The sequence below is a fragment of the Psilocybe cubensis genome, chromosome 11 (genome assembly GCF_017499595.1).
Source record: "Psilocybe cubensis strain MGC-MH-2018 chromosome 11, whole genome shotgun sequence".
Taxonomy (NCBI): domain Eukaryota; kingdom Fungi; phylum Basidiomycota; class Agaricomycetes; order Agaricales; family Agrocybaceae; genus Psilocybe; species Psilocybe cubensis.
This window is the reverse complement of record NC_063009.1, coordinates 2593426-2609508: the sequence shown is the minus strand read 5'-3', so window position 1 is coordinate 2609508 and position 16083 is coordinate 2593426. Positions and strand designations below refer to the sequence as shown.

Sequence of the window (16083 nt, the reverse complement as noted above, 5' to 3'; positions counted from 1 at the left end):
TAGTGGGCGAGCGTCTCCCAGCTCATCATCGAATAAAAAACAACTCATACAGCGCGAAATGGATTCATTGCCCTCCAGAGTTTGGTTGGTCACAGGTATGGTCTTCTTTTACACAGTGCTTTCAACCAGTCTGATTTACTTGCTACAGGAACTTCTTCCGGTTTCGGGAAACACTTCGTGCTTGCCGCACTCGCTCGCGGAGATCGTGTTATTGCCGCTGCGAGGTCCTTAAAGAAGCTGGAGGCATTTACCTCAACAATCAATGCCAAAGATCTGAAGCGCCTTCGCACCCTACAGCTCGACCTGACTGATGGACCAGAAGAAATAGAAAGGAAAATTGGGCACGCCTTTACCTTTTGGAATCAAATTGACGTCCTAGTCAATAACGCAGGTGCGCCACATCTTACTTCTCTCAAAGGCGGTAAGAATGAGTCGGGCTGATGTGGTTGATGCGTAGGTAGCTTCACGGGAGGTATGATGGAAGAAGGAGGGTAAGTATATGTATATCTCGCATCTGGTAACAGCAGAGAGTTGATCGTGGATTTAGGAGTAAATTATTGCGCCGACAGTTTGATACCAATGTTTTTGGTACTTTGGACGTGACGACGGCTACACTTCCATACCTCAGACAGAGCAAAGATGCCTGCGTGGTTACGATTGGGAGCCGATCAGCATGGAAAGCTGAACTTCCTGTACGAAATCATTTTAACCCGTCCAAGCGGGACATTGATGCTAATACTATCTCTTTCCAAGGGACTTGGCTTCTACGCTGCATCAAAAGCTGCTATTCGAGGCAAGTGATGTTCCTTTATTTCCTATTCCCTAACCTAATTCATAGTTTCTTCAGCCATCACGGAATCTTTCATGTCAGAGCTAGCGCAATTCAACATAAAGGTCCTGCTCGTCGAGCCAGGTTCATTTAGAACAGAAGGGATTCAAAATCAAGTTTTTTCTGTCGACAATCCGATACCCATTTACGATGATTTGCGGAAACAGACTAAAGCCAGACTTCAATCTGTCGGACCCGGAGGCATGATATCGGGGGATCCTCGCAAAGGAGTTGATATCATTATGGATGTTGTTACTAATGGGGGAGTTGCTAAGGGTCGAGCATGGCCTGGGTATCTCGTTTTAGGCAACGACGCAGACTATGATGTGAGGAAGAAGTGTGAAAAGGTCTTAACTGCACTTGACGATTGGTCTGACGCTGTAAAAGCAGTATATTGAACTGGACACAACTTCTAGATCCTACATTATGTTACATGATTCCGCTACTACTATAATACACTAGGATCTCACTGATTCAAAAATTTAATCCAATAGACCAAATGAAAGAACTTTGCAGTACATTTGGTTTCAAGTGTGATAAATTCAAACGAAAAGGTTCCAGCATCACAAGCGTTTTAGGGGCTAGTTATCGCCTGGCTATTGCCGCACCTACTACTTATGGATGCCGTGTTGTGCCGAAATATTTGTCATCAATTTGGTTCAACCGACGCCGAATTTTAGTTTCAACCTGGGTTAAGGTCCTCCACAACATTCGGTCTCGACGTCCTCGATCACAATGCGAATCGCTATCCCTTTCCTTCACAACTATTCATTCAAGGTCCAGATAGGAATAATAGCAACCTTGCTCTGCTTTAGCTACCTGTTTCGGCGAGCACGAATCGCAATTATAGGCATTATATCAACTTACGTGGCTTTCAAAGTTATCGTGCCCATTGTCGGTTGGGTGATCTATCTTTTCAAAGGATTCGCAATGATCGCATTCTACATATACTTCTTTAAAATTGGGATGGGGTATCTTATGGAAGCTGCTGATTTCATCTTCAACGACGGCTTGACTGCGCTGATCAGGGCCTTGGAGACTGTCTCACCGCAGACTCAATAGATTCCTAAAAGTATGTTCTTGCCCTAGCCCTTTTAAATCGCTTCTCAATGAACTTTTCAGGACAGATTATCCGATGTTGTCAACTTGGAATTGATGCTCGATGAAATGACACATGAACGACGATAGATACGTCGCTAGAGGTTTCATCGTATGCTTATTCGACATGCGCACTGCCAGTTTATCCCAGGTTACACCACCATACGGTCTATGCAAACAAGATTGCACTGTATAGAACTGGTTTCTTGATGACCAGGGTAACCAAAACATGTGGCAATGTATGACATTTGCGTTTATCTAATGCATCTTCACACTAATGATACAACATTCAGAAATATTAGGTCACTTCTTGGCCCCATTATTAGAAATACCTTGTGGATTGCTCGCCGATATTTGATCCTCTATCCTGCGCTAGCGCCGTCCCCTCCACTGCCGCTACATGGAACTCGTATTTTTGCACCACCACTATCCACATCCGGACACTTTTAAACCATCATCTCCTGTGCCTTGGATCCTATCATTTCTTCGTCATAATATCAAGATTTTGTGCTTTTGCGAGATTCTGAAAGTGGTGTACAGAACAATCGAAGCAAGCTGTCTCTAACGAGGAACGCTAAACGGGGAATGTATATGCTCGCTCCAAGATAGTCTTTTTGCGATTACGTGCAGGTCGGATGTCTTGGGTCTACTATGCAAAGCACCGCAATCAAATTACCCGAATAAGGTATTTATATGCAACTCAAGGCCTTGGCCGCGTGCCTAATCGTTCTTTGTGTCTGTCTTCTCCATAGTTCCCGGAAACGAGATGGAATTTCACGTCAATATTGTTGGTTTGCCTCTCTTCCAACCAACCTTTTCTTATTGATCAATGCTGCTCCCTCATGCGTACTCATGAGAAGCAATTGAATCAGTGCAAGGATTGAAAATCTCTTTCTCCATACCGAACTTTACGGTCTCCAGAAATTCAACGAACTTTGTGATGTAGGCTTCTTTTGCGAGAGTTTTTAATTCCTATGATACCGACCTCCTACAAAGGGTATCTTTTTTTGCATAAGGATTCGTGGTACAAACAACAGCATTTTTGGACAACGTTCGCGACACCGCGGAGCGCGTCTGATACTTGTTCGGCGTGCGCTGTGTGGTAGCTGGGTGCACATGATGTTTGCCGATAGTGCCTTGAGCCCGTGGAATCAAGTGAGCTCGCGGTTCGCGTCCAAAAGGTTTCAAGTTGTGTGATTTACCTTTTTTTTTGGTTCGGGACGAGGCTCCGAGGCGAACTTTCAAGTCCTCCGCGGACTGGACTTCTCCCCCCTATCACTTGTGAGTTAGGCCTGTGTAATTGGACCCAATGAGATGGTGATCGCTCATTTTCTTCGTTCAGACTGTATGGCGACTTGTTTACATTAACACCCTGGCATATACATTTCTATACAAAGTTAACACATCAGTGGTTCCATTTTTTTCAGTGACACTTGTAATCGCCAGTCTGAACCACTAGTGGATCCCAATTTTTGCGGATGGTACGGACCTTTTTTCAAATATTGTGAAGGCCTTACTCTGTGGGCGCTTAGTCTTGAAATCATTCATGCCATCGTTCATACGTTCCGATACGTAGGCGTGCCGCGCTTCAAAGTTAAGCATATCTATGATTTATTATGGGTCTCATGTAGAAGACCCGAAATTAACTGCCTTGATAATTTGCGTGTGGTAGCATTTCTAATAATATTGATGAATGATTCACATACACGTCAAAAGTTCAAATTTAGACAAGCAGAGGAAAGCCTGTCGGCGATACCAACATCGGCATTCCCCACAGTTGTCATGGCGCATGCAGTGCACAAACATCCATGATTTCATTTCAATCTGCTCGATAATAAATGGTTCCGATGACCACTTACCTTCGTCTTTCGCCTGTTCGAAGTCGGCAGAATAGTATATGGACCGAATGCTGTACACGATATCCGGACTGGAATACTCCGGCGACATTGTGAAAACGTTGGAAGGGATTGTCGATTCAATGGTATGAGCGATAACTGATCCTTGAAGGATGTGAGGAGCACTACCGAGGAAGTAAGATTTTTTGGCATAGTGCAAATCTAAGGCATGGAGAGAGCAGTAGATCACTCTCACAATAAGCCACAACGCGATGAAAAGATAAGCGCCAGAGCGGGAAACGCAAGCTGCTTCAATCCGCATTAGATAGTCCAGGAAGCTTTGGTGCCGGCCCAAGTAAAGCCGATCGGAGTTACATTGTACTTGACTTAATTTCTGTTATTGGCGTGAGCATTGTAAACAGTGTTGTATGCCAGCAAGGATGCAAACTGTGCCGATGTCATCGAGCCATTTGAGGTCATCTTGGCCGAGAAATACACCACGGTGGAACGGTGCCTCTGAGATATAAAATCCAGTCGGTCTACTCACTATGCTTCATCCTCTCCCAAGCTTTCTTTGAACTTCCATTCATAGTCAACGCACTCACAATGTCTTCCACTGAATTCGTGATCCCTGATCTCTTGGCTAACTGGCCCTGGAAACGTATCATTGACCCAAACCTCGAAGAAGTCACCAACGAAGCAAACCAATGGGTTGAATCGTTGGACCTTTTCGATCCTTCCCAGTTCAAAAAATTCAAAGGCTGCGATTTTAGTGAGTTTCCTGATCTACGACACAACTGATCACGGGAGGTGTGCTTATATTCCATGTTTCGTCCATCAGACCGTCTCGGAGCACTTGTAGGACACTTACAGGGAAAAGGTTTGTATAGATGTATATGCTGAGAAACCATGCTGAATATTTTATTTTCACTAGATCATCTTCGCATATCTTGTGACTTGATGAACTTCTATTTCGCATTTGACGAGTACACCGATCTCGCCGATGCGGATGAAGCGATGAAAATTGCGAAGGACGTTATGAATGCGTTCCACCATACAGACGTTCCATTTGACAACAAGCTGATCGAAATGGCGCGTCAGTGAGTATTAACATCTTTCAAGGATTGCACACATTATTCATTTTGCCTTAGATTCTTTAAGCGAACCATTGATGTTGTGGGGGAGGACAAACCCGGATTTGAAAGATTTATTGCAGACTTCGATGCCTATACTCGCTCCATCATTCAGGAAGCGGATGATAGAGTAGAAGGATATATCAGATCCGTGGAAGACTATTTTATTCTCCGTCGCGATACTTGTGGAGCATTACCGAGTTTCTCATTCCATGGCCTTGGTCTGAAAATACCAAACGAGGTGTTTGCTCACCCCTTGGTAATTTCAATGATGGAAGGGGCAACGGACCTCATCGCCATCACAAACGTAAGAACTAAATCTCTCTGAAATAATCACACGTCTAATATGATGCGCTGCTACAGGATATGCATTCATATGGTCTTGAATACTCCAGGGGGCTTGATGGTCACAACGTTATCACCGCAATAATGAAGGAATATCGGGTCGATTTACAAGCAGCTCTATACTGGCTTTCTGGATATGCCACAAAAACTATCTCTAAATTCCTGTCTGACAAGCAAAAGCTTCCCTCATGGGGACCAGACGTGGATGCTGCCGTCTACGAGTTTTTCGAGCGGGTAGGGCGCTGCGTTCGTGGCTACGACGCCTGGAGTTACGAAACTAACCGATACTATGGGGAAAATGGTCTAAAAGTACAAGAGACGAGGAAGATCACACTTCAACCTCGTGATGGGGCATATATTACCAAGGAACAGCTTCAAAGCAGCTTAGCGTAGCTTGAAAGAACAAACACTAGTGGATGTATTTTGATCGAAGACAGAGATAACGTCGATTAATACTATTTATTGCAATCAAATGTTCTTGCATGGAAATCAAATCTGATTTTGTGCCTGGTCCTAAAATACTGTTTTTAGCCAACCAATGATCTCATTTCAGTCTAAGACTGCTCACTAATAGTAACAGCGAATGTCACTACACGGTACAATTTAGGAAATTAGTCAGATAATCAATACTCAATACCCAAAATATCCATAAACTATTTATAATTTGAGAGAAAATGAAGTTCTGCACAGACCTTCCCGCATACCCACATTTGGAAACAGGCACTTAGAAATCCCGGTCTTCGCTAACGCGAGCAACCTTGACCGTTCAAGATAAGTCCACTCCAAACACCAATGATACAAACATACACCTACACCTGTCCGTTAGATATACAATCCCGATAGTTAGAACAAAGTAGATACATTAGCCGAGGAAGGTGAGCAACACTTATCTGCGTGTCTTACTACACTTCAACTGCTTGTTACACGATACTAACCATATTCCAAAAAAAAGAAAGAAAAATCCAAGCTCAGAAAGGGACAGCTTCTAGCCCATTGCCGTGGGATGCCTAAAGGTTGCACCGTCTGAATCTGGTATCTTTGATCAGGACTCACCGCCGTTGAGGACTGCCCAAGAACCACCGTTGTTACATAAGTGTCCTCATCCTAAATTGGCACTGACATCGTGTAAAATCATTGCCACCGATGGATCTTATTCTTGATGAAAGATAATATGCTTAATCTGCCCTTTGCACCCAGATATGCAATGTTGGCTGACTCCGATAAATTTCGGAAAAAAGATGTTATAGGTCAGGGACCGTGTACCCTACATTCAGATATACTCCATGCGAATATAAATGTTTGAGGTAATAATAGTCTGTGTAGACATGTAAATTGCGGTTAAACTTCTATGTACTTGTGTGACTTCTGCAATTATTGAAACTCTATTTTTAGTTCGTAGTTATCGTTTACATCGGGACATGTATTCTCCGTACATCAGGGAGGTTACCCCACATAGCAATCGACGGCACGGAAGTACAATTACTTCTTGAAAGCAGTGCACACGCCAGGACTGCTAACTTGTTGTTCTGGAGTATAAAATCCAATCATCTTTCAGTCACTGAGGCCAACAGGAGCATTGTCCACCACCTTGTCTAGTAACTCACTGCAGAAAAGGGACCTACTACACGCACATCATGACTCGTCAATATTTTATTCCCGACCTCCTTGCTACGTGGCCATGGCCAAGATCCATCAATGCTTCTCTGAGCGAGGTCGAAGAGGAGGCAAATGCATGGGTCCAGTCGCTGGAACTGTTCGATCCATCACAATTCAAAAAATTCAAAGCATGTAACTTCAGTATGTTTGACCCATTCCCCACACGCCGGTAGCTGGATTTTAATAAGCATATCGTCTAGATCTACTTGGAGCTCTTATTGGGCCACTAAGGAGTAAAGGTATGTACATTGCATATTGATCATCGTGTCTGGCCGTAAACTAACCCCACTATCCAAAGATCATCTTCGCATCTCGTGCGACTTGATGAACTTTTACTTTGCTTTCGACGAGTACACCGACTTGGCCAATCGGGAAGAAGCCTTACAAATCTCTAAGGATGTTATGGATGCCTTCAGGGACACTTCGAAACCATCCGATAGCAAATTAATCGAAATGGCTCGACAGTGAGTCACGAATATCTTTACTTTAACATAATTTTATTCTAAAATTTCCGTAGGTTTTTCCAGAGAACTGTGGATGTTGTTGGAGACGACAGACCCGGATTTGAGAGATTCATTGCCGATTTTGATGCATACACAACATCCATAATCCAGGAAGCAGATGATCGATCTGTGGGCCACGTTAGAAGCGTGGAGGATTACTTGATTCTTCGACGCGATACATGTGGTGCAAAACCGAGCTTCTCATTTTATGCTCTCGGACTGAATCTGCCCAATGACGTGTTTGATAATTCTTTGGTTGCTTCGATGCTGGAAGCTGCCACCGACCTCATCGCCATCACCAATGTATGTGTATTATTTCGGTTGAATACAGAGAGAGCGATTACGGAGGTTAACTTGGATTATTTGATAGGATATGCACTCATATGGCCTGGAGCACTCCAGAGGTCTGGATGGCCACAACGTCGTTACAGCCATCATGAAGGAATACAATCTCGACCTACAAGAGGCCCTTTACTGGCTCTCAGGATACGCGACCAAAACCATTTCCAAATTCAACTCTGATCGAAGAAAGCTACCATCTTGGGGCCCCGAAGTCGACGCCGGGGTTCACGAATTTTTCGACCTTGTGGGAAGATGTGTTCGCGGATACGATGCCTGGAGCTACGAGACAAAGAGATACTACGGTGACAAGGGTATGCTGATACAGAAAACCCGAAAGATCACACTCCAACCCCGAGATGCCGCATATATTACAAGGGAACAGCTGAAAGTCAGCATTACCGCGTAACTGATAGAGAAAAATATTTTGCATAACCATAGAGATAATTTAGCAAATTTAGTATAATATATATAGGCTTTGCGTGTTGGTATTATGTATGCACACATTGAGCAGCTCAAAAATTAAAATAAAAATAAAAAAATTCATGCGCACCTAGCTTGCTCACTACTTGCTCACTCCTGATGTATGGTTTAGTTCGGTAATTTGATATAAATACTCGCATCTGTGGGGTATTAACGGTATACTAGGACGGCGCTAAAAATAACTCCGTCGTGAATCTGGTAAAGTGACGGATAGAGTCTATCTAAGTTTAAAGTAGCTTTAACTACAGATGAGCGTTGAACACATCCCGGGGATTGCGAACTTCCGGACATGCCACGCCTTGTGCCTAAATACGCGCGCGCGTTTAAGGGCAGTCACATGATCGTTACAATTATTTATATGTCCATTTGGGTAACATCAATTTGGAGGTAGACTGTCCGAAACAAGTGGTACAGTCGCAAATATTTTTCGAGTCTTCACGGAAGGAAATATAGACAACACCATGCCACGTGTACAAGCCCCAATAGGTGCGGACACCGTTGAGGTGAGAGCCACTATAGGCACTATTGCCTTTAAAGAGACTCAGACAACTGGAGTAGGAATTGTTAGGGAAGAAAACGACCCGGAAAACATAAAATTGCGACTCCCAAAGGGTGCTGAACATACTAACAGAGTGGGTGAATTAGTCGCCACGAAATTACTTGCTGATCGCACATTGAGCTCAGAGAAATTGACAGTTGAGCTAGACTCGTTACACACTGTAAAAGACCTGACTATCAATGTCTCAGAAAATGAGCTAAGAGGATACTTAGGGGTCCCAAATGAAGACCTAGTCCGAGCAACGGTAGCTAGCCTGCGATATCTAAGACATGAGCCAGTAATAGTGTGGAAAGGAGATAGAAGCCCTAACCAAAGAGACGAAGCAGCAAGCGCGCTCGCTGACGAAGGCGCACTTCAGCAAGATACTGTTGAAATAAACACGGAAATTGCAAACGGCTGGACACTATCAGGTGCCAATCTAAGCTGCCTGACCCAAGCAACCGCGTACAAACTGGTCAGACGACACAAATCTAAGGGTTATGCGGAACGACGCCAGACTACCGTGAACCTAAAAAGAATTGAGGCGATGGCTCAAGAAAAAGGCGAGGCAAACCTCAAAGCAACCCAGATATGGGGCTCAATTCGTAGCAAAGACATTACAAGATCAATCCGAAATTTCTTATGGTTGGTGATACACGATGGGTATATGGTAGGCGACAACTGGCTCAAGCCAGGATTTAATGCTGAATACCAGGAACGGAGTAAATGCAGGCAATGTGGGCAAGGGACTGAAACTATGACTCACATCATTGAAAAGTGCAGTGCATCCGGCCAAGCTCAAGTGTGGAACCTGGCTAGAGAACTGTGGGGAATGAGAACTAACAAACCCTGGCCCAATGCGACGCTAGAAGAGATAATACTGAGTACGAGACCAACTAGACGAGAAAAGCCAAAGGGTAAAATGTTGGATAACGCTGAAGGAGAAGCGAGATTGCTTCGCATTCTGATGACAGAATCAGCTTACCTAATCTGGAAAATACGATGCGACGCAGTCATCAAGCACGAGGGCCAACAACAGGCAACGGGAATTGAGATTCATAATAAGTGGTTAAAGACGATTAACTCGAGATTAGAGTTGGACTCGATATTAACTAGACCAAAATATGGAAAAAAAGCCTTGAAAAAGAAGGTTGTTCTAAACACCTGGCGAGGCACCCTACGAGATGAGGGAAACCTGCCCAGAGATTGGACAGGGAGATATGGGGTTTTAGTGGGTATTGAACCGAGAAGTAAAGACGGACGAAGGCGTGGGAGGTAAGTATGGGGGTGTGCATGCGTCAGGTCATAGGTTTTGTCTTGAGTCCCACACAGAGTGCTTAAAGGCATTTCCCCAAGGTGAATCTGGTTATGGAAATTTCTCAAGGTCGTCAGTCCTTGTAAACAACTAGCGGGCTCTGAGTGTCGATAAATCGCGCACGAAAGAGCTGATGTTAGGAAACTAATATCAACGCTCCACCAAAAAAAAAAAAAAAAAAAAAAAAAAAAAAAAAAAAAACATCAATTTGGAGCCTCTCAACCTTGAAGCTTGAAGATTTTACGTGGGCTCTAAACAATGATAATAAAGAAATACAAATTAATAAGATGATAGCTTCAGCTTGAATAACCATGGCTGCAGTGCAAGGCATTTTACGAACTTAATTGTTCAATCGGAGATTGAATATTTCTTCTCCGAAATTACGATAACACCGCGAGCTCTCTCTCTTTCTGATTGTTTACTTCTTCACAACCGCTAGGTGTGAGCGTTTTAAAAGGATCTCGCGCCTCCATCTAAAAATGCAAGCCGTAAACTCCACCATAGTTGATGATACAGACATTGCTATACAATACTCCGATGGCTGGATCAGTGACCTACAGAATTCCATCTCACCCAATATCGGTGCCATTGGCGACCCCATATATGGAACACTGCATGGGGCGATTACATCTAAAAGTAGCTTCACATATATATTCAACGGTACTGTCTTATATATATTCATTCTCCTTCAGATGTTAATGGAGAGAAAATCCAGGAGGCTTCACAGGAACTATTGTGGTTACTGGAACTTATACGCGGATTCCAACGTCATGGACCTGTACTCTTGATGGTACCAGGATGAGTGATTCCACTTCGACATGGAATGGTCTTTCTGTTGATGCTAATCGACAAACTGCATGTTATGCGACGGACCTCACCTTGTCGGACGGCCAACACGAAATCAGTGTATCTGTGAATGGAACAAAGGACAATCCTATCTGGTTTGACTTCATATATTTCACCCCTTCGACCAATTCTGTGTCAACGAGTTTTGGAGACACCCAGGTTGATTGGACCTCTCACCAAATCAGATATAGCGATGGATGGTGGGGTGATTTAGATAACAAACAAAGTGGGACCACTGGGTTTCTAGACGGCGCAACACTTGATTTCGACTTCTATGGTCTGTCTCGTTTCCAATACGAGCTCCGAACCTGCTGATGCAGTCCATAGGAAAGTCTATCACTTGGTTTGGATACGCCAATACCAGTCGCTTTGACGATTCCGTAAGAGGAACCTACTCTGTTGACGGAGAACCTCCTATAGAGTTCACCTATCGCAAACCCACAGTCAATCTCGTCAATGGACCCCAGACAATTAGTAATCAGGTTTTCTTCCAGACCAAACAATACCCCAGTGGAAAGCACAGTCTGCGCGTCATCAACAAAAGCAGTACGACCCCATTGTCTCTGTTGAATATTCTCATTCAGAACAGTACATTGGATTTTGCTCTTAGTCCTGTACCTCCTCTTCAGTCACAGACTTCCCCAACGGATACAAGCTCGATATCAAGTCTTCCGTCCAGTAGTCCTGGTAACCGCCAGGAACAAGGACGGCCTCTAGGTGCCATTATCGGAGGTTGTGTTGCTGCTCTGGCAATCATCTCATGTTTAGTCTGCTTCTTGTTGTTTCAACGCTCTAAAAAACGACGTCGAGCACAGAATAATATGACAGGCGCTCACGGATATACCTATGGACTTCCAGGTGCACGTGATGACGAGGAAAAGACAAGACAAGAGCCAGCCCATTCCCCAGTTTCCGATCCCACCGACGCTTCCCCTTCGATTTCTCCTCAGCCTATCTCATTTCCTACTTCCGTCCAAGAGCATTCCCTTCCCCGGGAAACAGTTGTGGTGCACCAAGACAGTGGGATCCGATATCCTCATGCCTTTGATCAGCCAGAAAGCTCAGCCACAGATAATCCACCTCAGTATAACGATACTATGAAGATGCCATGAAAATGGTCAAGCCCATACTTGAAACAGGCTGCGGCCTTTACTAGGCACCTTGAATTCATTCAAGTGGCAGATTCTAAATAGTCAACGGTTCCACACTATCCTATTACCATCAATGCTTCATAGTATTTTATCTGACAGGACGCCTTGTCGAACTGACAGCTCACATTTCGGTGGGCATCGGGTAAACAGTTCCCCACCTTTTCACTGTGACCAAAAGAGGTTGAAATGGTGTTGAAATCAGGTGAAACGGACACACAAGGAATATATACAACCTGGATACCTGCGATGTCAAGGGATATCTGCCATCACGGTGGTTATACAGAGCTCGTGGAAGTCTTGGCGCGTGTGCCGTAAATCGCTGATATTGAAAAACTAGGCTGGGATTTTCAGGTCCTTTCCCCCGACGATAACTGAGCTGTGAGACGCCGCAATGTCCTTGCACCGTATTGTTGTGGACGACACTTCTCCCAGCATTCGGTATAGCAGTGGGTGGACAAATCGGCTTCTCTCCATCTCCATCTCAGGCGACGGCCCAGCCTTGTTTAATACGGCCCACGCAGCGTCTGACGCGCAAAACTTTACTTTTGCATTCAATGGTAAGTTTAAAAGTACGACCTCAGATACAGATACCTCATTTTCCTCGTCAATAGGCTCAGATTTCTCGGTGTGGGGTCTCCTGCTCAACTTCTTGACACCGAAATGGACATGCATTGTGGATGGGCTTCAGATACCGACTCGTCCTTTTCCTACTTCTGGAACACATCTTGTCGAAATATGTTCCCCAGTGCAGGGACAATTTAGTTTGACGGACGGGCCGCACTCGTTGTTCGTTTCCGTGGATCTGGGAGGGGCGGATGGTGCGTTAGCTTGGTTTGACTATATCACCTACACGCCGTCCGCTAGAGTCCTCACGGGAGACTTCATGTTTACTGCTACGGACCCTAGTATGGTGTATAGTGGGCAGGACTGGCAATTAAGTAGCATTGGTACATTCACGGACCAGAAGGGTGCCAAGTTGTCATTCGACTTCTTTGGTGCGTGGGCTATTATATCTTCCTTGTGTTCTTTTTTCAATTCCTTTTTTTTTAAACTAGGGAGCTCGATTGCATGGATTGGGACCTACAACAATAGTCTTGCGCGGGGTGCATCAACAGGTACCTATAGGATCGATGGAGGGACACCTGTCAACTTTACTATCAATAACGTCGCCTCTATCAGTACGCCTGTTCTCTTCAATCAAATCTTCTTCCAGGCTTCACAGGACACAGTGGGCGAGCACCATCTTGAGGTCGAGTTCCAAGGCGCAGATCCTAACTCGGGCACTGGGCTGATAATAGGTAGCTCTACTGGGACGCCCCTGAGTCTATCCTATATCCTCGTGCGGAACGCGAAGAATGTTGATTCCCCTCTTATTAGCCCAACAAGCAGCGCGTCTGGTCCATCGGTATCGAATACGGCTTCCGCGACACCAGGATCCTTACCTGGTGGTCACAATAGCACGTCACCCATCATAGGTGCTGTAGTCGGGAGCATAGTCGCGGTGGTTGCCTTCGCTCTCCTTCTCCTGGGCGCTTTTCTGTGGAAAAGACGTCGTCGGAACATGAAAGATAGTCCACCAAAGGTCGAAAAGGATCAGGAACCAAGCCAGATGGATATCACACCATTTACTGATCCACCGTCGGAAAGATCGCTGTTTAGCGAGGTTCAAACTCCGTCCAAGAGGGATATGATCGCGTCTCAGCAAGCATCATCATCAAACCTCCAATCGATCGTATCTCGACCCAGCAAAGCACAGATGCTTCGATCTACTAGCTCACACGTAGAAGCCAGCTCTCCAAATACAATAAGAACCCCATCGATGTCGGCATCCACCCACAGTTCTCAACGGGATAGCAGGGTGTCTCCAACTTCCCCGCAGGTTGCCACCTCAAATACAGTTGTTATTGAGGTGCCTCCTAATTATACTGCAACTTGATGGATGGATGAAATCGTGTTCACGAAGTGCTCGGTGTACCACAATAATGTGCCCCAGTAATCATAGTTTTAAAAAAATAATGTAACCCGTACTCTAATGACTAATCCTGATTCATGGTGAACTTCTGTGAACTCGAGCAACGCAAGGGGCGAAGAATCTCAAGGCAACAGCACGGCAAGGCGAAGATGGGTTGTGATATACTAGAAATACAACAAATACATATTGGATAGATGAGGAGCATACATACATATATAGGCCATCCATGTTGATAATACAATTAGAAAGTTTCTATGAAAGATTTGAGGTTTGCGAGTGTAGGTCATGAAATCAATTTACGAACTTTTCGCCTGCTTGGCAATGAACCTAGAGAGGTAGTCGACCAAGCTAGCCGTTTCTTCTCCTGTTGGGCGGATCCATTTTTCTGGCAGTGCGAACCCATACTAGAGAAAATGTAAGGTTGGTTGAGGAATAGACAATCAGATGGATCTTACAGTTCCTGTATCGCGCAGATGCGCAACGTATGAATATTTGATTCCTACGCGGGCGTACATCCAATCAAGGATATTTCCAGGTGCAGCATACAGCATTGAACAAAGCTTTCCGGTCTGGTGGCATAGATTTAACAAACGATCAGCAATCACGAGGGAAGAGCGCATCTCACCTGGAAGTGCGTCCCATGAACGGACTTGAGCGCTTGCGAAGCTCCTAGGGCGGCTTCAACTTGGTCCTCTGCGTCCTTAGGCTGCTTCTTGCAGGTATAAGAGTACGGTGACGACACTGATTGCTCTCGTTAGCTTGCGTCAATCCAGTCAGTTTGAGAAGACTGATAACGCACACATCTGCCCGTAGCTCCGCAGATCGATGAACGCGACAACATTCGGAAGAGTGGCTACCCAATTCGCCAGATTGTTGACTTCTGGAGCTTCGAACGCTCGCGTGCCGGGGTACCAATGCGAACACGGATTCGTAGGCACCCGCGGCTTCGTTTCCTGGAGGCCCCTATCAAGAGCTTCGCGCTTCCATTTATAGCCCTAGATGGTCCTCATTTAGAAAAAGAAATAAGGTGTTGTGAGAAAGCGTACCCAGTTGCGGTTCATATCCAAGCCAATACACTTCTCATGCGGGCCTAAAATTTGTCGGTTTTTGTACCAGAATCGGTCAGTTGACCAGGTAAATTCGTAGCCGTCTGGGTTGGGCACTGGAACGATATGGAAGTCCTGGATCAAGGTTTTAATGACGTCGCAACTCCAAACATCTGAGAACTTACGAAGTGCGTCAACAGAGGCGATAACGAGTGAGGTTCGGAGGCATCGGCAACTAATGCATGTGCAAGATAAACTGATGTAGCAGTTGCAATCCACTGAAATATATGAGCATAATTAATAACATACAGCGAAACGAAGTGACGAACCTCGCGAGCATGTTGAGCACCAACGATCACGAACCCTAGCTTGTCTCCAGCTGGACCGCTGGGGCGTTTCTTCTTTCCACCCTTCTTTAATTCCATTTTCTTTGAATAAGGCCCTGTTGAGATTGTCAATGCCAGAACATCCCGCCCCTCTGCACTTGTCCCTAGGTTCGTAATACGAGTTATGTTCGGATGGGTGTTTGCTAATTCGTGGATGAACGATGTTAGCTCATCGAGAGGGTGATAGACATCGTGAAAACTGCTGTTTGCAAACGGTGCAAATCCTCCGAGTCCCATCCGTCTGGGTGGTATTGCAGATATCAATGTATCATTGTGCGGAAGCACCTTCAGTTCGTCTGGCAAATGAAGTTCATCCGGTGGAAAGTATATGTCTACGAATGTTTTTGTTTGGTGCCAGACGTCCAGATTACGCGCCTGATACCACATAAGTGTCTATCTCATTTAACAGGTTGTGGACACACCTGAGCGACATCCAATGCCTCCTGCACTGAACTGAATCTCCTCAAAAGACCAAAGTTGGACTGTTCGGTCAAGACTTGTTGCTCACACAACGCCAACTGCAAAAGAGTGAATAAACACAAGATACGAAAGATCATTGGTGGTGGTCAAAAGGCTCGAGTGCCAACTTTTAACCGGTGTGCAAGAAA

At 45.0% G+C, this 16083-nt stretch overlaps 7 protein-coding genes across 7 annotated transcripts; 6 read left to right on the top strand and 1 right to left on the bottom strand.

Annotated features, from left to right (window-relative positions):
- Positions 1–58: 58 nt before the first annotated feature.
- Positions 59–1227, top strand: JR316_0011909 (putative oxidoreductase YusZ; the record flags this gene model as incomplete). The annotated part of the gene is made up of 6 exons (XM_047897550.1): positions 59–95; positions 149–391; positions 458–491; positions 548–692; positions 782–797; positions 848–1227. The coding sequence occupies 6 exons, from the start codon at positions 59–61 to the stop codon at positions 1225–1227; spliced, it is 855 nt and encodes a 284-aa protein (XP_047743959.1).
- A 3141-nt stretch (positions 1228–4368) lies between these two features.
- On the top strand, positions 4369–5633 carry JR316_0011908 (Sesquiterpene synthase Agr8; the record flags this gene model as incomplete). The annotated part of the gene is made up of 5 exons (XM_047897549.1): positions 4369–4534; positions 4604–4642; positions 4697–4862; positions 4914–5202; positions 5259–5633. The coding sequence occupies 5 exons, from the start codon at positions 4369–4371 to the stop codon at positions 5631–5633; spliced, it is 1035 nt and encodes a 344-aa protein (XP_047743958.1).
- Positions 5634–6874: 1241 nt separating this feature from the next.
- JR316_0011907 (Sesquiterpene synthase Agr8) lies at positions 6875–8147 on the top strand (the record flags this gene model as incomplete). Its single annotated transcript, XM_047897548.1, has 5 exons — positions 6875–7037; positions 7097–7135; positions 7195–7360; positions 7414–7702; positions 7770–8147. 5 exons carry the CDS (start codon positions 6875–6877, stop codon positions 8145–8147), a joined length of 1035 nt encoding a protein of 344 aa, XP_047743957.1.
- Positions 8148–8682: 535 nt separating this feature from the next.
- On the top strand, positions 8683–10038 carry JR316_0011906 (uncharacterized protein; the record flags this gene model as incomplete). The annotated part of the gene is made up of 1 exon (XM_047897547.1): positions 8683–10038. The coding sequence occupies one exon, from the start codon at positions 8683–8685 to the stop codon at positions 10036–10038; it is 1356 nt and encodes a 451-aa protein (XP_047743956.1).
- Positions 10039–10553: 515 nt separating this feature from the next.
- On the top strand, positions 10554–12032 carry JR316_0011905 (uncharacterized protein; the record flags this gene model as incomplete). Its single annotated transcript, XM_047897546.1, has 3 exons — positions 10554–10734; positions 10790–11197; positions 11248–12032. The coding sequence occupies 3 exons, from the start codon at positions 10554–10556 to the stop codon at positions 12030–12032; spliced, it is 1374 nt and encodes a 457-aa protein (XP_047743955.1).
- A 430-nt stretch (positions 12033–12462) lies between these two features.
- JR316_0011904 (uncharacterized protein) lies at positions 12463–14007 on the top strand (the record flags this gene model as incomplete). The annotated part of the gene is made up of 3 exons (XM_047897545.1): positions 12463–12628; positions 12683–13066; positions 13127–14007. The coding sequence occupies 3 exons, from the start codon at positions 12463–12465 to the stop codon at positions 14005–14007; spliced, it is 1431 nt and encodes a 476-aa protein (XP_047743954.1).
- Positions 14008–14339: 332 nt separating this feature from the next.
- Positions 14340–16032, bottom strand: JR316_0011903 (Putative metallocarboxypeptidase ECM14; the record flags this gene model as incomplete). Its single annotated transcript, XM_047897544.1, has 8 exons — positions 14340–14447; positions 14499–14612; positions 14669–14784; positions 14843–15038; positions 15090–15224; positions 15275–15367; positions 15419–15850; positions 15898–16032. 8 exons carry the CDS (start codon positions 16030–16032, stop codon positions 14340–14342), a joined length of 1329 nt encoding a protein of 442 aa, XP_047743953.1.
- Between the last annotated feature and the right edge of the window lie 51 nt (positions 16033–16083).